The sequence below is a fragment of the Aspergillus fumigatus genome, chromosome 6 (assembly GCF_000002655.1).
Source record: "Aspergillus fumigatus Af293 chromosome 6, whole genome shotgun sequence".
Taxonomy (NCBI): Eukaryota; Fungi; Ascomycota; class Eurotiomycetes; order Eurotiales; family Aspergillaceae; genus Aspergillus; species Aspergillus fumigatus.
This window is the reverse complement of record NC_007199.1, coordinates 2,750,730-2,768,939: the sequence shown is the minus strand read 5'-3', so window position 1 is coordinate 2,768,939 and position 18,210 is coordinate 2,750,730. Positions and strand designations below refer to the sequence as shown.

General features: G+C 48.6%; 5 protein-coding genes across 5 annotated transcripts; 3 read left to right on the top strand and 2 right to left on the bottom strand.

The window, feature by feature from the left end:
• Positions 1-436: 436 nt before the first annotated feature.
• Positions 437-5,827, bottom strand: AFUA_6G11190 (ubiquitin-binding serine/threonine protein kinase VPS15). The gene is made up of 3 exons (XM_077805081.1): positions 5,393-5,827; positions 5,219-5,339; positions 437-5,170 (listed from the first exon to the last, which is right to left on the bottom strand). The coding sequence occupies exons 1-3, from the start codon at positions 5,604-5,606 to the stop codon at positions 658-660; spliced, it is 4,848 nt and encodes a 1,615-aa protein (XP_077661212.1). The 5' UTR covers positions 5,607-5,827; the 3' UTR covers positions 437-657.
• Positions 5,828-5,907: 80 nt separating this feature from the next.
• AFUA_6G11180 (uncharacterized protein) lies at positions 5,908-10,399 on the top strand. The gene is made up of 16 exons (XM_077805080.1): positions 5,908-6,641; positions 6,702-6,839; positions 6,900-7,463; positions 7,511-7,791; positions 7,893-7,980; positions 8,055-8,097; positions 8,170-8,190; positions 8,251-8,299; positions 8,364-8,448; positions 8,507-8,525; positions 8,600-8,614; positions 8,723-8,751; positions 9,167-9,242; positions 9,307-9,341; positions 9,407-9,470; positions 9,582-10,399. Exons 1-16 carry the CDS (start codon positions 6,535-6,537, stop codon positions 10,038-10,040), a joined length of 2,073 nt encoding a protein of 690 aa, XP_077661211.1. The 5' UTR covers positions 5,908-6,534; the 3' UTR covers positions 10,041-10,399.
• An 83-nt stretch (positions 10,400-10,482) lies between these two features.
• AFUA_6G11170 (uncharacterized protein) lies at positions 10,483-14,921 on the top strand. The gene is made up of 4 exons (XM_077805079.1): positions 10,483-13,057; positions 13,110-13,183; positions 13,248-14,337; positions 14,391-14,921. Exons 1-3 carry the CDS (start codon positions 11,924-11,926, stop codon positions 13,390-13,392), a joined length of 1,353 nt encoding a protein of 450 aa, XP_077661210.1. The 5' UTR covers positions 10,483-11,923; the 3' UTR covers positions 13,393-14,337; positions 14,391-14,921.
• Positions 14,922-14,939: 18 nt separating this feature from the next.
• Positions 14,940-16,842, top strand: idi1 (isopentenyl-diphosphate delta-isomerase IDI1; the record flags this gene model as incomplete). Its single annotated transcript, XM_745907.2, has 3 exons — positions 14,940-16,125; positions 16,200-16,538; positions 16,583-16,842. Exons 1-3 carry the CDS (start codon positions 15,885-15,887, stop codon positions 16,840-16,842), a joined length of 840 nt encoding a protein of 279 aa, XP_751000.1. The 5' UTR covers positions 14,940-15,884.
• A 201-nt stretch (positions 16,843-17,043) lies between these two features.
• Positions 17,044-17,811, bottom strand: AFUA_6G11150 (DUF202 domain-containing protein; the record flags this gene model as incomplete). The annotated part of the gene is made up of 2 exons (XM_745906.2): positions 17,044-17,572; positions 17,714-17,811. The coding sequence occupies 2 exons, from the start codon at positions 17,809-17,811 to the stop codon at positions 17,146-17,148; spliced, it is 525 nt and encodes a 174-aa protein (XP_750999.1). The 3' UTR covers positions 17,044-17,145.
• Between the last annotated feature and the right edge of the window lie 399 nt (positions 17,812-18,210).

Below are 18,210 nucleotides of genomic sequence, written 5' to 3'. Positions count from 1 at the left end.
TCCTCTGGCAGGATTTCCTTGAGCAATACGTCAAACCTCTCCGAGGTATCCATCAAACTCAGACGTAGTCCGTTCCATCGTCAAACTCTTTACGTCCAATTCCTTCTCAACACAGACGTTCAAGTAAACAGTCAATACTTAGTCCTTACCTTACCTTCTGTCATATTTATACATGCACAGCATAGCCAGGTTCACCCAGGTACAAGTTTGCTGTTCTAGCTCTCCACCCTCGACGGCCGATCCATGAGATATCCACCGAGCGAGCGTTTCACCATCCCCGCTTCGGATCCACTTCTACACCTGCTCCTTATTACTCTGGGCTACGACTGAATCTCGGTGCTCAATCGACAACAGGGATTGGCCGGCAACTCCGGGAATCGAGAATTAGGAGCTTGAGAAACTGAGATTTCTTTCTGATTTTATTGATGAAAACTCTATCCGTTGTTTTCGGCTCAACGAGTCCTAAGAATTGCTCTTTCTTAAATGAAGGGGGCATGTATAGTATGGAGTGTGGGAGTTCTGGCTCTGTAGGCTACCTGAATGATTGACTTTAGACAGTGACAAACTCGAGTGAGCTAATAAATCATCGAGCATCAGCAGCTTTTACCGCTGTCAGACAAGAAATCTACTATCAAGCTATTTACAAAGTCGCATCGCTCATTGAAAGACATACACCATTCCCGCCCGGTCCACGCTGATGATCATCCCATATGGCACCCTCAACACCGCTACATCCTGGATGAAATCCAGATGACTCTTCAGTAATTGCTGCTGCTGTAGGCTGATCACTGTACTACGTGGAAGCCTGGCACCGCCCCCTTTCTTGCTGCTGCCCTTGCTTCCCGCACTGCTAGCCGCTGGAGGGCCGGGAATGTGTTCTGTAGTCACGAGTAGATTCGGCAGTGGTTGAGATAACTCGTAGCGTGGCTTGCCGCTCACCCCTCCTTCCGAAACAATGTCTTGACCGCTGACAATAGTAGAAAGCTCGGGCCGAGCCAGGTCCCAGAAGCGGATCTTCCGGTCGCAACCTCCCGACACGATGAATCCGCATCTGGTGCTGTTGTCCTTGCCATCCTCCGGCGAGTCATAGCCAACAGCAAAGGCGCAGATACCGGCAGGAGTGCTAGCTGCCGATGGTCCCGAGGACTCAATGGCCCCCGACAATTGCCCCTCCGTGCCGAACCGACTGAGCATTCCTTCCGGCCGGTCGCTCTCGATGTGCCAGGCCTCATAGTCTCTGGTGTTGACGAAGGCTGATTTCGCCTTGGCGTTATCAACTGGAGAGGCGGCAGATCCTCCGTTGGCAACTGTATTGCTGCCGGGCGAGTCGGCATGGTATACCTCGCGACAGCGAATTTTTTCAATATCCCAGACTGTAATCTCGTTGCCGCGACTCCCACTGCTCGAGACGCAAACCCACCGCCCACGTCCCTTTGTCGGATGGACCTGGAGCCTAAGGATAGCACCCGATCCTGGGAGACCCCAGGCCTTCAGACGCACCCGAAACCGAAGGTCCCAAAGATCAAGAACTCCATGCGTGGTCCCTACTAGCAGCCAGTTATGTTTTCGGTCACAGCAGAACGTTGTCGGTATTCCGTGATGGACAGGGTTCTGCAATGAATAGATGGGAAGCATAGTCTTCATATCCAGAGCTAGGATGCGGCAAGTGTTGGTCGCAATCAACAGAGTGGATTGTGCATCAGAGCGGAAATGTTCGATCCAGAGGGGATACTCGACAGACCCATCCTCAGTTGCTGGGAGTTGGTAGTCACGTACGAGCTGCAGCTTCCCGTATCGAACCGTATCATTGACATTATGGTAATCAACCTTCACAACATGGATGCTCCCATCAGTGGCACCGCTAATGAACGCATGAGTGTTCTCGACAAAGGTCAGCGTCTTCACCTTGGCCTGGCTGGAGTGACGATAGGTCTGGCGGGATCTGGGCGTCAAGTTCTTCTCGAGTCGCGTAGTATCCCAGATTTTGACGGTCCCATCATCCGATGCAGTGACAAAAAAGGCGTGATCTGGAGCTACCACCACCCTGTTTACCGGCCCGCTATGCTCGCCAAAGAGTGCAACAAGTCTCCCTCCTGGCTTCCACACTTTGTTCTCGCCGTGGCCGCTGGACTTCTTTATCGGGCGGCGAGGATCTGCCTCTTTGACGAACGGACCAAGTTCAAAAAGGTCGGTGGGGTAATTCTCTGCGAAAACGCTGTCCAGCAGCCTGAGAATTACCGGGTCGTTGCCTGCGTAGGAATGATTAGCACGGTAGTGCTGCGGTTCATTGAGTCGCATTTTCTTTTCGTGCGCCAGAGTCAATACTGACGGCTGTGGTGAGTGACGCTGGGATGGCACATCGACTCTGCCGAATGCATTTGCCGAACTCATACTGGTCTCCGCATACGCTTTTGATGATTCTTTGCGATTGAGGAGACTGATTGCGCTTGAGTTCCTCTCCACGTGGGTTGTGAAACGATTGGTTTTAATGGCCGGGCTTCCCGCTTCTGTTGGAGTCGACGGGCTGTCCTGCCCCGGACTCTGTCTGCCTACGCTGCCTCTCCGTTCCGCATCGGAGTTGGGAGGGGGTAGGGGCCGAGATTCTGGTGCAGCACTTGGTGATGATGTCACTGGGGAGAGCCCATGCGGATTCTCTGCGCGAAGATCGTCATGTGCCTCCTGCCTTGGAATATCATTGGCGTTTCCTGGATCTCTCTGCAGCTGGCTGCGCGTCCTCAAGTGTCTCCGACGAGTATGAGAGGCGCTGTCAATCGTAGTTGACGCATCCAAAAGGGCATCGGTGATAGTGTGCGGCTTGCTTTCTCCCAATCCAGCATCGTCAACTTTAGGCAAGGGAGGGCCCTGGGGCTTGACGCTTTGTTGCTTATCAAAGAAGACAGTTTGAGGTGTCACCCCGTATTGAGTCAAAGCTATTACGTTGTTCAATGAGGACACCGCATCGTCGGACTCTTTCATCTGACGCATAGACACACCCCAAATGTAGCTTCGTAGAGCGAGCAACTTGAATTCGTCATCCGGACCGAGTCCCATGTTCCTTAGCCTAGATAGCCACTGCTCATCCTCCTCGTTTTTGGGTTGTGCGTTGTGTGAGAAGTTTTGGTTCTTTTGGCCACCCTTGGGAAGAAGATGATCAGTGCCGCCCACACTGAACACTTCATCTCGAGCTGTCGACTTCCAGAAAAGACCTTTCTCCGCTTTAGAAGCCCAAACAAAGGCCAGGTCATATACACTCCTTGATAGGGGTTTTTTGAGACCATCCAGCAGCTTTTCTTCGGAGAAATCTACAATGTTCACTCTCAGGTATGGTTGGACGAGAGGACCCAGGATTGAGTACTTGTCGGCAATGGACAGGTGCTTTGCGCTATTGATGATGAAGCAAACGGCTGCTTCACGAATCCACGTGTTTGGATGAACTGAGAAACGCACGACGACCTGAAGGACCTCCCAAGTGGTGGATCGCTGGAAAAGACCAAGGTCAGCCATCGCTGCCAGGGATCGAAGGACTCTCTCAACAACAAATTCCTCGGGCTCAGTCATAGATTGGATCATCAAAGGCAATATGTACTGCTCCAAACTCGTACTTCCAACGTAAGCTGCGACTCCGACGACTGTTTCAAAGAACGCACATTTTAAGATCCAGTCCCGATCGTTCAAATAAGTGTTCAGATGGCTCAAAATCACTTCGTTTGTCTTGAGGTTGCCGAAGAACACACACAGACTGGGCACTGAGCCTAAGAATGCACGACGGACAGATGCGTCAGAGTCGGTAAGGAGAGCTTTAGTATGATTCTCAAAATAATCGAGAAGGTCTACCCTCGCAACGTCATAGAGGTTGTGAAATGTAGCATCCTCAGTCCATCTTGGCTCGGAGCCTGCCGGTATAAGGGCGGAAAGACGAGTATCAGAGCGTAGGGCCTGGATCATATCTAAGAATCTCAGAGAAGATTGCGCTAGTGAAGATATGCAGGAGGCATACGCAGCGCGAACCATCGGGCTGGGATTGGAGCTGGAGCTAGAGACGAACGGTTGTAGCCGAGGGAAGATGTACTCTGGAAAGAGATACGCGTTCACCGGCGAGACGACCTGCACCATCTCCAGCAGCTGCGCAAGAGTACGAATAGCGGCAACTTTCACACTATCTGTGCGATCGTTTAAAAGGATCATAATGTAAGGCAAAATACGATCAAGCTTCGCCTCATCCGACAATCTCTCTGCAAATGCAAGTAGGATATCGCAAGCTCTGATTCTGGAAGATGCCCTTGCTGTGTTGCGCACACTAGACACGACAAGCGTTAAGAAGATCAGAACGCCATCGTCAGTTCGGGGCTGAGACTTCGCAGCCTGTAGTCCGTAGTTCGGGAGATCAAGATGGATCGGGAACCCGTTACCAGTGAGCCTGGAGTTACTGCGACTGGGGCCATCTTTCACAGGCTTCGAAGATGCCCCCAGGAAGTAAGAGATTTTATCAAAGTCGTAGTAAACCCTCTCAATCCTGTCATCTGATTCGCCCCTGTTTGCCGATTCCGCTTCCACTTGCGCCCTGCCCGACGAAGGGTCTGTCATCAAAGACATGTACTGATGAAGAAAGCTGTAAAAATATTCCGGGAAAGCTTTATTTTTCCAAAAGTTCAGGTATTCTTCAGCAGAATATCTCGACTCTGGCTCAAGCTGGATCATATGAAGGATCATCTCTCGAATTTCCGGGTCCTCAATTTTGGCCAGCTGGCTGTGTTGCGGACTGTATTCACCTTTACGGTATTTGTACATCTGGCTTAGGGTGAAGATGGGCGCCTCTAGAAACAGCTCTGCAATCACGCAGCCAGCGCTGAATATATCCATGGCCCAGTTCAGACGCCTGTCCCCTGGCTCCTCGCCGGCCTCAAGGAACCGCTCAGGGGCCAGATAGCACGTTCGTCGCCCTGAGGTGTCAAAATAAAACGAAAAGTCCGCAGGATTGTCCTCCGGCAAGAATGTTGGCTTGAAAGACGAGGAGAAGTCCGTGAGGTACAGCCAATTCCATGATGTCACCAAGATGTTCTCTGTCTTAATGTCGCCATGGAATACATCCAAAGAGTGACAATCTCGAAGAGCACATAAAAGTTGAAATGCAATCCATTTCTTCTCGATTTCTTCTGGAAATGGCCGAGTGCTGCCGAGGTCAGAAAATTTGCTGGTTGATAATATGTACGAAGCATACCTCATCCTGTCATATAGAGAGCTGTGAATATATTGGCGAACAAGATAACCCCCGGTGCCGGTCTCCAAGATTCTTTGATGGCTCAAAGCATTTGGGACATCAGAAAGCAGTTTGCGCTCCCCTAGTACATTGTCAGAGTCTATTCGAAGCTGTTGCAGGGCAAAATAAACTCACGAATGATGGCTTTCACATAGGATTCTAGCTTCATGCTGGGGTAAGGCTTCATGATTACCTTTACAAGAACGAGGCCATTTCGCTGTCTTGCTCGGATACTTTTCATGAACCGGCCACCGCCCATAGACTTCTCATACATCAGATCTGATAGCTCGGGAACATCTATCCCAGCCGAACCCGTTGAAAGGGTTGTGAGGGAATAGCCTTGCCCCATAGTGTCGCGACGACCTCATCTCAAGAGCTAACAAGAACAATGAATTTCATCCACTAAGAGTAGATAGAGTTCCAAGAAATCTCCAGACACAAGCCTACAACGTTGATGGAGTTGATATTGATATTGAAGCGATCTGTACGCTAACTCTCTGAATAGATGCCCTGATCATCATGTCCTGACATAAGTGTCGGGTGACGGCGAAGACGTGGTCACATGACTTTCAGGCGGTGTAGCTACTCCTTACAACACCCATTGTGCTGTATCACCGGGCCAAGTCTCCCCATTAATTGCTTGTTTTCTTTGGATAGATCCTCAATTTCAAGAAAAAAAATCTACCTTTGATCTTGGAGATTCGTTCTTGTGCCGCCGAATAATGTCCCAGAAGTCTAGTAACAATTGCTTTTCCCTTCGCATTTTGAAGTTGAAGAGCTCATCCAATGTTTCACCGTTGAGGATTTTGAGGTGGTCTAAACATCAAGCTAGCACCGCAAGTTGACAACAGTACGGAGTAGACTTGCACCAACTAGTCTTTGGCGTCCAATCAAACAGTTTCGCCGGAGAGACAGCTCGGCCGTCCTTCTCCCTGAGCTTTCCACACCCTCGACATTAAATGAACGACTTTGAATTTTCGCAATCTGGCTCCTGAATTATATAGGTCAGGGTACATGAGCCCCGCATCATACTTCACCTGGTGTAGGCTATAAGAAGGCCAGTGCCTGTATCGATGGCTTAAACTGAATTTATCTCACCTACACAATCAACCAACTGACATACGGATCATCGGTGACATATCGTCATTTGTTGTTATTGTAAGACACTTGGTCGCGTCGCGATTGTTTCGGGGAGGGCAAAGTAGCTGGTAGTCGCAAGACTCGAAAGAGCATTTGTGAAAAAGACTGAACAATTACTTCCTACATTATCCATCAGGATGGATGCGCCGGCAACACCTGTCTTACCGACTAGTGATGAATATCCAGAAATTCCTATTATCGATGATAACGAGAGTCTTGCCGATATTATTCGAAAATTACGGAAGTAAGTTCAGCATACATTTGCCCAACTTGTATCGGCGGGTCTAACTTCCCATATGACCAGTTTCCTCAATGTAGCTGTACCTGATGTTGCGTGTACATTTGAGCAGCTGAGATCTTCTGCGTATGGATACAAGCTCCGGCTCCTCATAGGCTCTCTGGCTGAGAATTCCCACAATCCTCGCATTGTCTCCGCTTTGATGTAAGTTGAGAACGTGGATTATCTTGCAAAAGAATGACTCCTGAAATTCACCTATGTTAGGATCTTGAAATGGCAGTTAAACAATGAAGACAGCGACTCAGATTGGGGGTTGAACGAAAGTCGAGGTTATGCGTGTGAATACATTGCCTGGCAGTTTCTTTGTCATCTCACGCGACGGGAGATGATAGATGTGCTGCTTGAGGAGCTTCCATCTCCCAGGCGAGATTCCGCAACAATCTCACAGGCCGAGCAAGGTGCATCCGGACTTGGATCAGTCTCCCATGAAGATGAGGGCAACGAAACGGAAGGCGAAAGGACTCCCTTATTGTTGAGCTCTTCCTCGTCCCTCTATCGATTATTTGTCGGCAAAAGCCACCAAGGTGACTCCTACGCTGGGGACAATCGGGGATCTCGGGGCTGGTATTATGATGACCCCGAACTTCATTCCTTCTCACCTTTTTTTGGTCTCAACGCTCTGGAAATTGCAACAATTGCCCATGCTAAAAAGTTTCTCAGCCAGAAGGCTGTTCAAAGGGTGATAGACGATATCTGGAATGGGGAGATTGTTTTTTGGGACTCATTGAGTGTACATTCCAAGAAGAAGCCTCAGTTTTTCAACAAAAGGTAAGAAATAATCTTCCAAGCATTTACGGTTACTAATATTTTCCCAGGACTGCCGATCCATACTCAAGATTAAGGGTTCCAATGTATCGAAAAGCGTTTGAAGCCGCCTTTTTTGTTTCTTTCTTGTTCCTATACTACGCAGTCCTTGTTGAGAGAAAACCTACCGGCATAGGCATTTTCGAGACGTTGATGTATGTGTGGATAGCTGCCTTTGCCTATGATGAACTGAGTGGCATGGTCGATGCGGGGATGCTCTTCTACCAGATGGATTTTTGGAGCCTCTGGGACATGGGCATCATTGCCATTGGGCTTGTCTTTGTTATCGCGCGTGAGTCATTCGCCCCTGTAGCAATACCTTGGCCAGCTCCGGCGAAGGCGACAAGTATGCATCGCTTTTTTTTACGTCTCCTTACTGATCTGGGTTCGCAGGTATCGTTGGACTGGCCAAAAGTAGCGATTATATTACGGACTTATCATTCGACATACTGTCATTGGAAGCTTTGTTTTTGGTTCCAAGGCAAGGCTTCAGCCACGATCGACTATTGATTGGCGCCTCAGCTCGCAACGTCGACTAACATGAGTAATTCACAGGATTTGCTCACTAGTGAGCTTGAACCCGTATTTTGGCAGCTTGGTACGCCGGACTAGCTTCTTCATGCTGGGGAACCACCTTCTGGAATACACACTGACAAACTGCTGCGCATAGATACCTGTTTTGAAAGAGATGGTACCGCTCTCAATATCTTGGGATGCGCCGATTGGTGTAAGGCTGACTGGGATATTCTAGACCAAAGCCTTTTTCAGGTTCCTTCCTGTGGTCGTCATTTTGTACATTGGTGAGTAGTTGAAGGGCTCAGATCTTGTTGATTCATGCCTCATGCGAGCTGAACTTGCTACCAGGGTTCCTGACGACATTCACTATGCTTGCCCGTGACCGACTGTCTCTGCGGCAAATGTCATGGATCCTTGTGAAAGTATTCTTTGGGTATGTCGGTGAAGATTCATTATTTCCGACCGCTCTTTTGACTGACAATGCGAGGCAGATCGAGTGTCTTAGGATTTGTACGCTTCATCCTTGTGGTTCTGTGGCAGAAGAACATTCTTGACTGACGGTGGCTTGATTGATTGGTTATTAGGACATCGCATATGATGTAAGTCTGTGGCTCTGAGTGGCTGCCATCCGCGATGTGGCAGGATGCCGACGGTTTGGCAGATCGATAGGCCCTCGTGTTAAGATAGCTAACGCGCTAATCTCTTAGATTTCTCCGATCTTTGGCTACGGTTTGATGTAAGTTTGATATACCTCTCCTACTGCGCCACACGAACCATTTGAATAGTCAACCGCATACAATTCAAATCACGTTCACTCTTGAAGTGGCTGTGAATCGCGTCTTTCATTTCTATTTTTTTTCCTTTTATTTTAATTGGTTTATTTGCTCATTTCTTTCATTTTCTAATTTTAATTTTATTTATGTATTTTTTTTTTAATTTTGTTATTTTTTATTTTTTTTCCGGTTGTTGTTAATGGGCGTGTGGTGTGTGGGGTTGGCGCAGTTAGACGCCCGGCACCAGTCACCCCCTCAAATGAGCCGCCTGACAATTGGATATACATGTAGCTTTCTGAAGGAACACTGAAAGGGGAGCGAGAAGGAAGGATGGCAAAGAGCTCAAACGAAGAGATGACTAACGCCCACACTCGACAGGCTCTTGTTCGTGTCAATGACAAATTTGTTATTGATCTCCTCTCTGGTTAGCTTGATGAGCATGAGTCTAGAAGGGGTACGTTTATTTTGACTCGCTTTCAAATCTCATCTGCAGATTGCTAAATCAACGTGCATTATAGGTCATGGCTCATGCACGGGAAGAGTATCTTTTCCAGTTCGTAGCACCCCTGTCGCGCCTACTGATTCGATCTCCAACAGTCATTAACGTGTTGCCAATAGGTTATCCATTTACGTCCTAGAGAGCAGCAACTCTAGAAGACTAACTTATTTTATGCCACCTTTGGTAAGTCCTATCGCGGCTAACCCATACCCAATGGACACAACTTAGCAGTTAGACTACCGACTTTGGCTTGGTTACTTATATTAGACCTTATACCAATGCTAAACGGCACAGAATCTCATTCCACTTCTCTGCATTCGGCCCCTAAGGCTGTTTCTGTCCGCAGGGCATATCCGTCGAGTTCGCATCGTTCTGCTCCGGGCAACCCACCTTCCTTTCGTGGCCTTGATCTGGGCTTTCGAGTCTAGCCGCCGCTATGTTTCGCAACGAAACAATCAATTTCCCCCTACTCAAGCGACGTCTACCTCTTTTATTCAGGCTAACTTCCCTTTCTCCACCCACCACGCTTCCCTCCATACCTCCGCAGTCGGTTCGTCGCAGCTGGGTTGTGGGAATTCCAAGGGATCGAACAACGCGGCTCAGCATGCGGAAGCCCGCGAAGATTGTGGACTGACTCCAAATCAGGCTGGGCGCAATGACTTGGCAGGTATGATCGACGAGATGGAACGGCTGCGCACCCAAGTGGAGCGCGTGGCAGCTACAATAGCTTTCCACCAACGAAATCGACTGTGAGACCGTGGAATAGTGATTAGAGCAGAAAATAAAGCATGCTAGATATTCCGAGGCTAGCGACTCCGTTGACTAGCTTCTGTCTTTCATTTGAACAGATCACAACCTAAAACGATAAGCACACGCACTGGCTGGATGGCTGGCATATAGTCTAAAAGACTAGCGTGAGCACCGGCCACCGACAAGTCTGACTACTAACAATGGTTCAAGATGTGACTTTCGGATGTCGTTGCTATTATTGCTTAGATGCCTTGGTACCAATATGCAGATAGAGTCTGTGGGCAGAAACAGGGAAATACGCATAAAATTATCGAATACCCTACCGGTCATTACCTTCTGACCCTTAACTCTATTCTTATCATACCTTTTGTAAAATTCCTTTCTTAACCCTACGGGGTATGTCTGAGTCATTCCCATGCTTTGAAGATTCTCATGATCTCCCTTGGCATTTGCAAGTATATCTATCCTTACCCACATGAATGAACAGTATTTGCCCCTGGAAAATTAATCAAAGTCTGAGTCATTTGTCCTGCGGTAGTCCGAGCGCCATCATCCTTGATCAAAGCAACGGTTATCTTTTAGTGTCGATAAGGTAGGTATAGAGTCACTTTTGGTAAATTGAAAGATTTACTTGGCAGCCTGGTTGTTGAAGAGACATTATTAGTAGTAAAGGTACTTTGTAGGCAATGCCCCTCTTTCCCCTGTTCCTGGGATTAAGAGAGGGGAGCGGCTCGACCAGGTGCTGGGTACTCCTGCTTCTTTGTCTTCGTCTCCCTTTCTCCTCGCCTCGACAACAACATCCACTGCACCAACTTCGCAACCATCAACCAACCGCTTTTCCGTCTCCCAACATCACATCCTGCAGGGCTTACTTGTTTCTTCACACGCTGACTATCTTCATGTATGTTGCCAACTCTTGATTTCTGGGTACCGCAGCTGTGCCAATCACACCAGGCGACACGCACTGCTCGTTTGCCAAGCAAGGTACCAGACTGTCGGGTCGCAACTAAACCTCTTTGATGCTCGTTTCGCAGCAGGAAAAGACGAAATGAGTGCTCCGGCGGCGATGATCGGGGCGAACGAGGTGGCAGTGGCATTCCCTCACATCCCTCCCCCCCCCCCTAGGAGGACGCGGTTATTCCAGTCGCAGATTGTGAAGAGAGAACGGTGAAGCACTTTTCATTATTCTTCTCATCCCATTCTTCCAACTGGTCTTCCTTCACTCTTATGCAACCCCCTGGTCCGGTGGGCTGCTAACATAGGTATTTCCCTTCTCTCATCACCAATCCATTTCTCTGCCCCCCTCTTTCTGTCTTTTTTATCATTATTACTTGTTTTCCCTATGGATTTTCCCTTTTCAGACCCTGTTGGAGCACAGTACCATACAACAGGCCCCAGTGGGCTGCCTGTTTCTCCACCAATTTTTTCTTCTACCACACCAAGCGTCGCCCCCTCAAATACCCAAGGACATGGATCAGAATTAATAATTTGACAACTCGGGCTGATCACACGTTTCCGGCGCTAAGTCATTGTGCACAAGTTTCCATCGTTGCGCCTATCTGAATGTTGCAGACATGGCCTGCAATGATCAGTCCAGCCCGGCCCTGCCTAGCTAGATTTCCCACGACCCCCTTCACAGTCTCTCTCCCTCCTCCACCGCATCCTTCTCTTCACTTCTCTTCCGAGTCTGCCTTGCCCACTCAGGCGTCAAGGTCATTGCTCTCCTTGTGTCTACTGCGCCGATGCGGCGGGAAATGTACACATGTGAGCGTCATATGGCTGAACTGAACCTCCTGTCGTCTTCTCAGCCGCTACACATGTTCGCCGCAATTCCTACCCTGCAACAGCATTGCTGTTGAGTCGAATCACTGCTTTATATAATTTGCATGCTTTCGTCTTGGTTCTTTGATATTAATATCTTTTCCCATTCGTCTGAGGTCTCGACTGCGTGGTTGCAAAGAGATACAACTCAATTTACCCGGAGTTTGACACAGATCAAGCCAGGTGATTCACACTTCCAGAAAACATACCTCCTTGCGATTGTGACAGCACAACTTATGGTCATGAATTGGACTTCCGAATCTTTCGCGTCCGCTTCAACCTATGCTCCCTCTTCATCTGAGGACAACTCGATGATGATAGAGACAAGTCACGGTTACGCGACAGAGGCCTTCGAGCATGCGAATCATCCCAACAATTCACAGCCACCTACTGGTCTTGGAATCACTTATGTTGGTATGGAGGCTCAGTTCAGTCAGATGGGACTTTGCTCTGTTCCAGAAACACTGTCCCAGCCGACGACCGACTGGCCTGATCAATTGATGCAGTCCGTCTTCGAGCCCTGTCTGGATGTTGAAAATCTTACTACTGGGACATGCTACGAATCCTTCCCTGTTCATCACGATTTGTCTACCTCTCCCCACAGCCTTTATAGTCCGCAAACCCTAAGCGCATCACCGAGTTACTGTTCGACCTTGGATGTGGGAAATCAGGGAACAACGTGCAGCCAGACGTCCCATAGGTGGCCGGGTACGCCTTGTTCGGACAACACCACTCCTTTCGAGGGATGGTCTCACGTAAAGCAGGAGTATGACGACTGCCCGGATCCTCTTCTCTACTCTGAACCGAGTGATGCGTCTGGAGTCTCTACGTCCACAACAATACCTCAGCTGATGGTGAACAACACCTTTGCAGTCACGGCATCTCCTGGAAAAGAGAAAGGCGACACCACTCTTAAGCCTGATCCGATATTTGAAGACTCCATAGACCACGATCAGACGGCAACAATACCTCAGTCCACCGCTCAGGCCCGCACGACGACATCAAATGATAATGAGTCATGCAAAGTGACATCTGCTAGCGGCCTCGTCTGTACCGTGTGTGGCACCCGTTTCACCCGACGCTCAAATTGCCGGGAACATATGAAAAGACACGATCCCAGCTGTAGGAAACTCTACCCGTGCGAGGCTTGTGGAAAGACTTTCGGCAGGAGAACTGACTTGAAGAGACACGTGGACAGTGTAAGTCTAGTTGGTCGGCTCGCTGTCTGTTGCTAACTCACGCAATTAAAAGATTCATCATGGACTGCGGAAATTCGGTTGTGACCAGTGTGACCGGCGTTTCAGCAGACAAGACACTTTGGCAAGGCAAGTTCACACCTTGTGCCCCACCTTAGCCCATCTCAGCTCTAACGCGGGTGCTTTACAATAGACATAAGGCATATGGTTGCCGACAAAAGTTGCGAAGATCCAGCCCCAAGAAAGGCAAAGAACCTACCGATTCATCCTCCGAGCCCATACATACGTTTCCAAACGAGCAAATGATTTTGAAACGGCAGCCGTCAAACAATTGGTGACTCTGGAGCTCGATGCGGCATCACAGAAGAGACGACGACGGGGCCACGCAATTTGCGTTGACCGCAAATTGCCGGTGGCATACTTACGACCTCGCAAAGTCTTCTTTTGCAAGGCTACTGCGAAGGATCACGATCGACACTGCATACATTCATGATAGAATAGCAAATACCCTTTGAGCATTTCTAGGAGGCTGTTTTCTATAGCATTTTCACTTACGCAAGCGGCAGCAGAAGGCAAACGAAAGATATACCGGCGTTCTTTTTCTCCTCATACTGATTGATCTTGTTTGCATGTATCTCATTGGCGAAGGAAGACGCAGTCTTTAGGCTGTCAATAACCGGCATAGCATAACATGTAGAGATAGGGATCAGGCGTTGACCACTGCGAGGTCATGCTGAGCGTGATTGATTCGCAGGAAGCATTGATAATTTTGATCCTTAGATCAGTCAGACACAGCATCTGCTTAGATCATCCTTCGCGTCAGAGAACTGATTCAGCGCAACTCACAAGGCCGTCAGGAGTTTAACCCTCTGGCAATCTTAGAGCAGGTTAACTATAACATAAGAACTCAAGATGTTTGTGCTAGCTAAGTCATTTCACTTCTGCCAAATCCAACAGAATTGTGGGAGTTATTAGTACAACCGGAACCCCTGATCTCCATCCCCGACGCCTTTGAGAGCCAGGGGACTTGGCTCCGCTCTGATTTTGGAATCTGGATCAGGGCTTAGAAACGAACAGTTTCCTATCTACTTCGTCACCTGCGTAAAGTGCAACAAACCATAATCTCCTGGTTGCTGAAAGAAGCAAATCTCGGCTCCGTAATAATGGCCATTAGTCTACTGATCCATCTTTAATCAAGGTTATGCTCATGTTGAGAGTGGGCGACTCAAAGCGATGAATTTTCTGAGAGTCTACTCCGTAGACACATAGGAGTGTTTGTCTAGGCAACAAATTAGCCAATTGTTATCTCAAGGCGACGGGACGGGGATTGGCACAGTGCTAAGATGAATATGCCGAAGTTCGTTCCGTTCTGCGGAGTATATACGTAGCAAATACAATTTACCTTTTGCTCGGTCAATAAAGCTCGTATCGGATACTCCTCCCATTGGCAGTGTCGTTGTCGTTGTTGTTGTTGTTGTTGTTGTTGAAAAGTCAACCTAAAGTACTTTGTACTGGGATGTTTTCTTCCCTGGAGGACGGGGGATTCGGAGTCGGGGCTCACTGCGCACCTAGGTAATAAATACTCTCCGGAGACTAAAGGTAGTGTGTACACTACGGAGTACAGGTCAGTGTTCTCCTACATGGACAATGATCTGCTGCAAAGCCTTCTAAAAGAGAAGTAAGGAACATAGAGCATGCATATTTAGCCAATACTCCGCTGTCAGAGTGATAAATTGCCAACTCATTTCAATGCCGTACTCGATACTACATACCTAGTAGATCGGTGCATAAATTACCGTCAGGTGATCGCCGTTATCTCCCCTTCCGTGCCGTCTGACACGCGCTTACGAAGTCTGGGGAGTTTCACTGACGAGCAGCTGAGAGCATTGGGACCGCTCGATCGAACCCCTGCTCCAACAGGAAGCATGATCCTGCTTTGGGTCGTGTCAATCCTTCGTCATGTGGTGACCTCTCTGGTGATCGCAAAATCAATTGATAGAAATATATATCTGTTGCTTGGGCAATGGTCTCGGGGGCGATTAAGGGATGAAGATACGTGGGTTAACAAGCTATGACTTCTTGACAGCTGCAGATATGCACAACTCTCCGCTGCTTCTTCATTTATTGGATAGTAATGAGCATCGGGACTCCGGACATTGCCTCATTTGAGTATTTGCTCTATCCATATCATCTGACTAGGGCGGCCATTGAGAGTGAGATTTTACGGAATTGCATAGCAGGTATGGTATGACAAGATCCCTGTTTGCCCGGGGGAGCAAAGGTAAGCGGTTTGCCAGATGGACGTCTGCAGCAGGTAGTAATTGCTGAGGTCGTCTTCGGCTTATTACCCCCCTAGGCAGCGGACAAGTCTGGACCATCGCAGGCCTAGAAAAGGGAGAATGTAGGAATATCATCAAGTACTTGCTCAATGCCAGACTCATGCGGGGTACATGGGTAGATGGAATGTGACAATAAAAGCAAGTCAGTCACTGGCTACTGCACGCGACAATCGGAACCCCCTTGCTTTGACATTGTGGGGAGTCCACTCATGAGAACAACAATGGGAAGCTGTACAGAGTAAGCACAGCTGTGATTTGGTAGCAGTACTTAGTACTTCGTATTGTGAATTCTGCACTGGATTCGCCTCACCGCTTTGGAATTATGGGCGGGTTTTCCCTTTACGAACACGAACAACCAAGGGGGCTACAAAACCGTACAGTCGTCTGGTTCTCTTTCACACTTTCTGAGGCCTGTCGCTTTTCAGGCAAACTATCAAGTAGTCTTTTTTGTGTTTTTAAATATTGATAGACACTGTCCTACACGTACCAAGATGACATCCACCGCAACAGTTACTGTTCCCCCCAGAATTACAGCGGAGAATGTCGCCACGCTCTTCCCCGAAGTTGATACATCGTTGGCTCGGGAGGTCTTCCCCTCAACAGTAGAGGGCTCCGCCAAAGACAGCGAAGAGCTTGCTGGCTATGATGAGGAACAGGTCCGTTTGATGGATGAAGTATGCATTGTTCTCGATGACGACGATAAGCCCATCGGCAGTGCCAGCAAAAAGGCCTGTGAGTATCTCAATTTATTGTTTTTGTCTTTGGGACCTTCGCAGAAACAGTATACTGACCAATGTGAGCGATAGGCCATCTCATGACTAACATCGACCGGGGTCTGCTTCACCGTGCATTCTCAGTTTTCCTTTTCGACTCTAACAACCGCCTGCTACTGCAACAACGCGCTTCCGAGAAGATCACCTTCCCCGATATGTGGACGAACACCTGCTGCTCTCACCCACTGGGTATTCCCGGCGAGACCGGTGCCGAGCTCGACGCTGCCGTGCTGGGTGTGAAGCGTGCCGCTCAGCGGAAACTGGACCAGGAGCTTGGAATCAAGGCAGAGCAAGTACCTCTGGAAAAGTTTGAGTTCTTCACCAGGATTCACTACAAGGCGCCCAGTGACGGAAAATGGGGAGAGCATGAGAGTACGTATTGGATATCTTGATGGCTTTCGGATTTGCTTTCGCAGCCGTTACTGACACACAAATTCTAGTCGACTATATCCTCTTCATTCAAGCAGATGTCGATCTGAACGTGAACCCTAACGAAGTCCGCGATACGAAATATGTCAGCGCCCAGGAATTGAAGCAGATGTTCACCCAACCTGGCCTCAAATTCACTCCCTGGTTCAAGTTGATTTGCAATTCGATGTTGTTCGAGTGGTGGAGTTACCTCGGCACCGCCGACCTGGACAAGTACAAGGGGGAGAAGGAGATTCGCCGCATGTGAGACGTCTGCACAACGAGAGTACGGCGAAGGATTCTTTTGTTTATAGCCAGCCCTATTTGGCATTTTTTATATTGTGTTTGGAGAATAGCATGATACCATACTATGGCATGAGCCAGTCACTTTATAACATGATTCCTCGATAAGGAAGCAATCGATATTTTTGGGTTTACAGAACTGGACAATGTCATCACTTTGAAGTTTCATGGGAAACCATTAATTGTCCTTGCAGGCCATAAAAGCTACGAAAAGACGGGCATCGAGTCATTCCCCCCCCCATTTTTTTTCCCCAAAAGCCGACTGCAGCTACCGTCGAGTTTCCGCTCCAGTGACAATAAACAAGATACAGCAGCCGAATATCACCAGTCCAACCACAGTAAATGTCAGCTGCGTTCTCCACCCGCTCTGCACCAGGGCCGCCTTCCGACTATATTTCACCACCGTCCGGATATAGTTCCCAAACCCGTTCGCAAGACAAGTCAGACTTAGAACCCAGAAGGTAACTCCAAGCGGAAGGGCCAGGTGGCGTTCAAGACTCGTTGGTTGAGAGCGGAAGTGGAACGAAATGATAATCGCTATCGACACAACGGCGAGGTACATAGATAGCCGGAGCCAGGAGAGGAACGTGCGTTCATTTGCGCAATGATCTCGAGCGTCGGAAGCGACGTTCTCGAATAAGAGAGCTCCGAAGAGAGGGCGGCTGAGGAAGAGGTGTCTCTTATCCTGCAGGTGTCTGGAGCACTGGGTTAGTTGGATACACTCTGGCCAAGGGGTGCTGCCAAGGCGACGGGAGAAGACAGAGTGGGAGTACGGCGGTCTCGAACCTGCCTGAATGTTGCCCTGCCCGGGTAGAACAATTGGGTCGCATACTTACTCTTCTACTAACACTGGATCCGAGTTGGTGACGTTAATTATTGGATTGTATCGCGGCCGTAGAGAGGGCAGATCCTGCCCTGCCGTCTGTTCAGGCATCTTGAGTATGAATAAAATTCTCGCAAGAGAACCTCCAAAAGGCGTAATTCATCCAGGGGCAGCTATGAAATTCATGGCGCGGAGATAGCCTCGATTTTTCCCTAGTCAAGCAGGATTGATGGACACTTTTGAGCCCAGTTATTGATTGATCCGATGATAGGAGCACGTGATATGCATCTGCTAGTCCACTCTGAGACTGATGTCATGTGTCAACTCACGCCCTGCAAATTTTTGATCTGTGCCGGCATCTTGTCCAATGTGATTTGTCTATCAATCTTCGAAATAGAGAGCAAGTACAGAGTATGGCAAACCACACGGAATTTTAGTGGGTGTCGGTCAACCAGTCAATAATTGAGATTCTGTGTCTTGCAGTCATTGTTATGTTTGGATGGGATGATC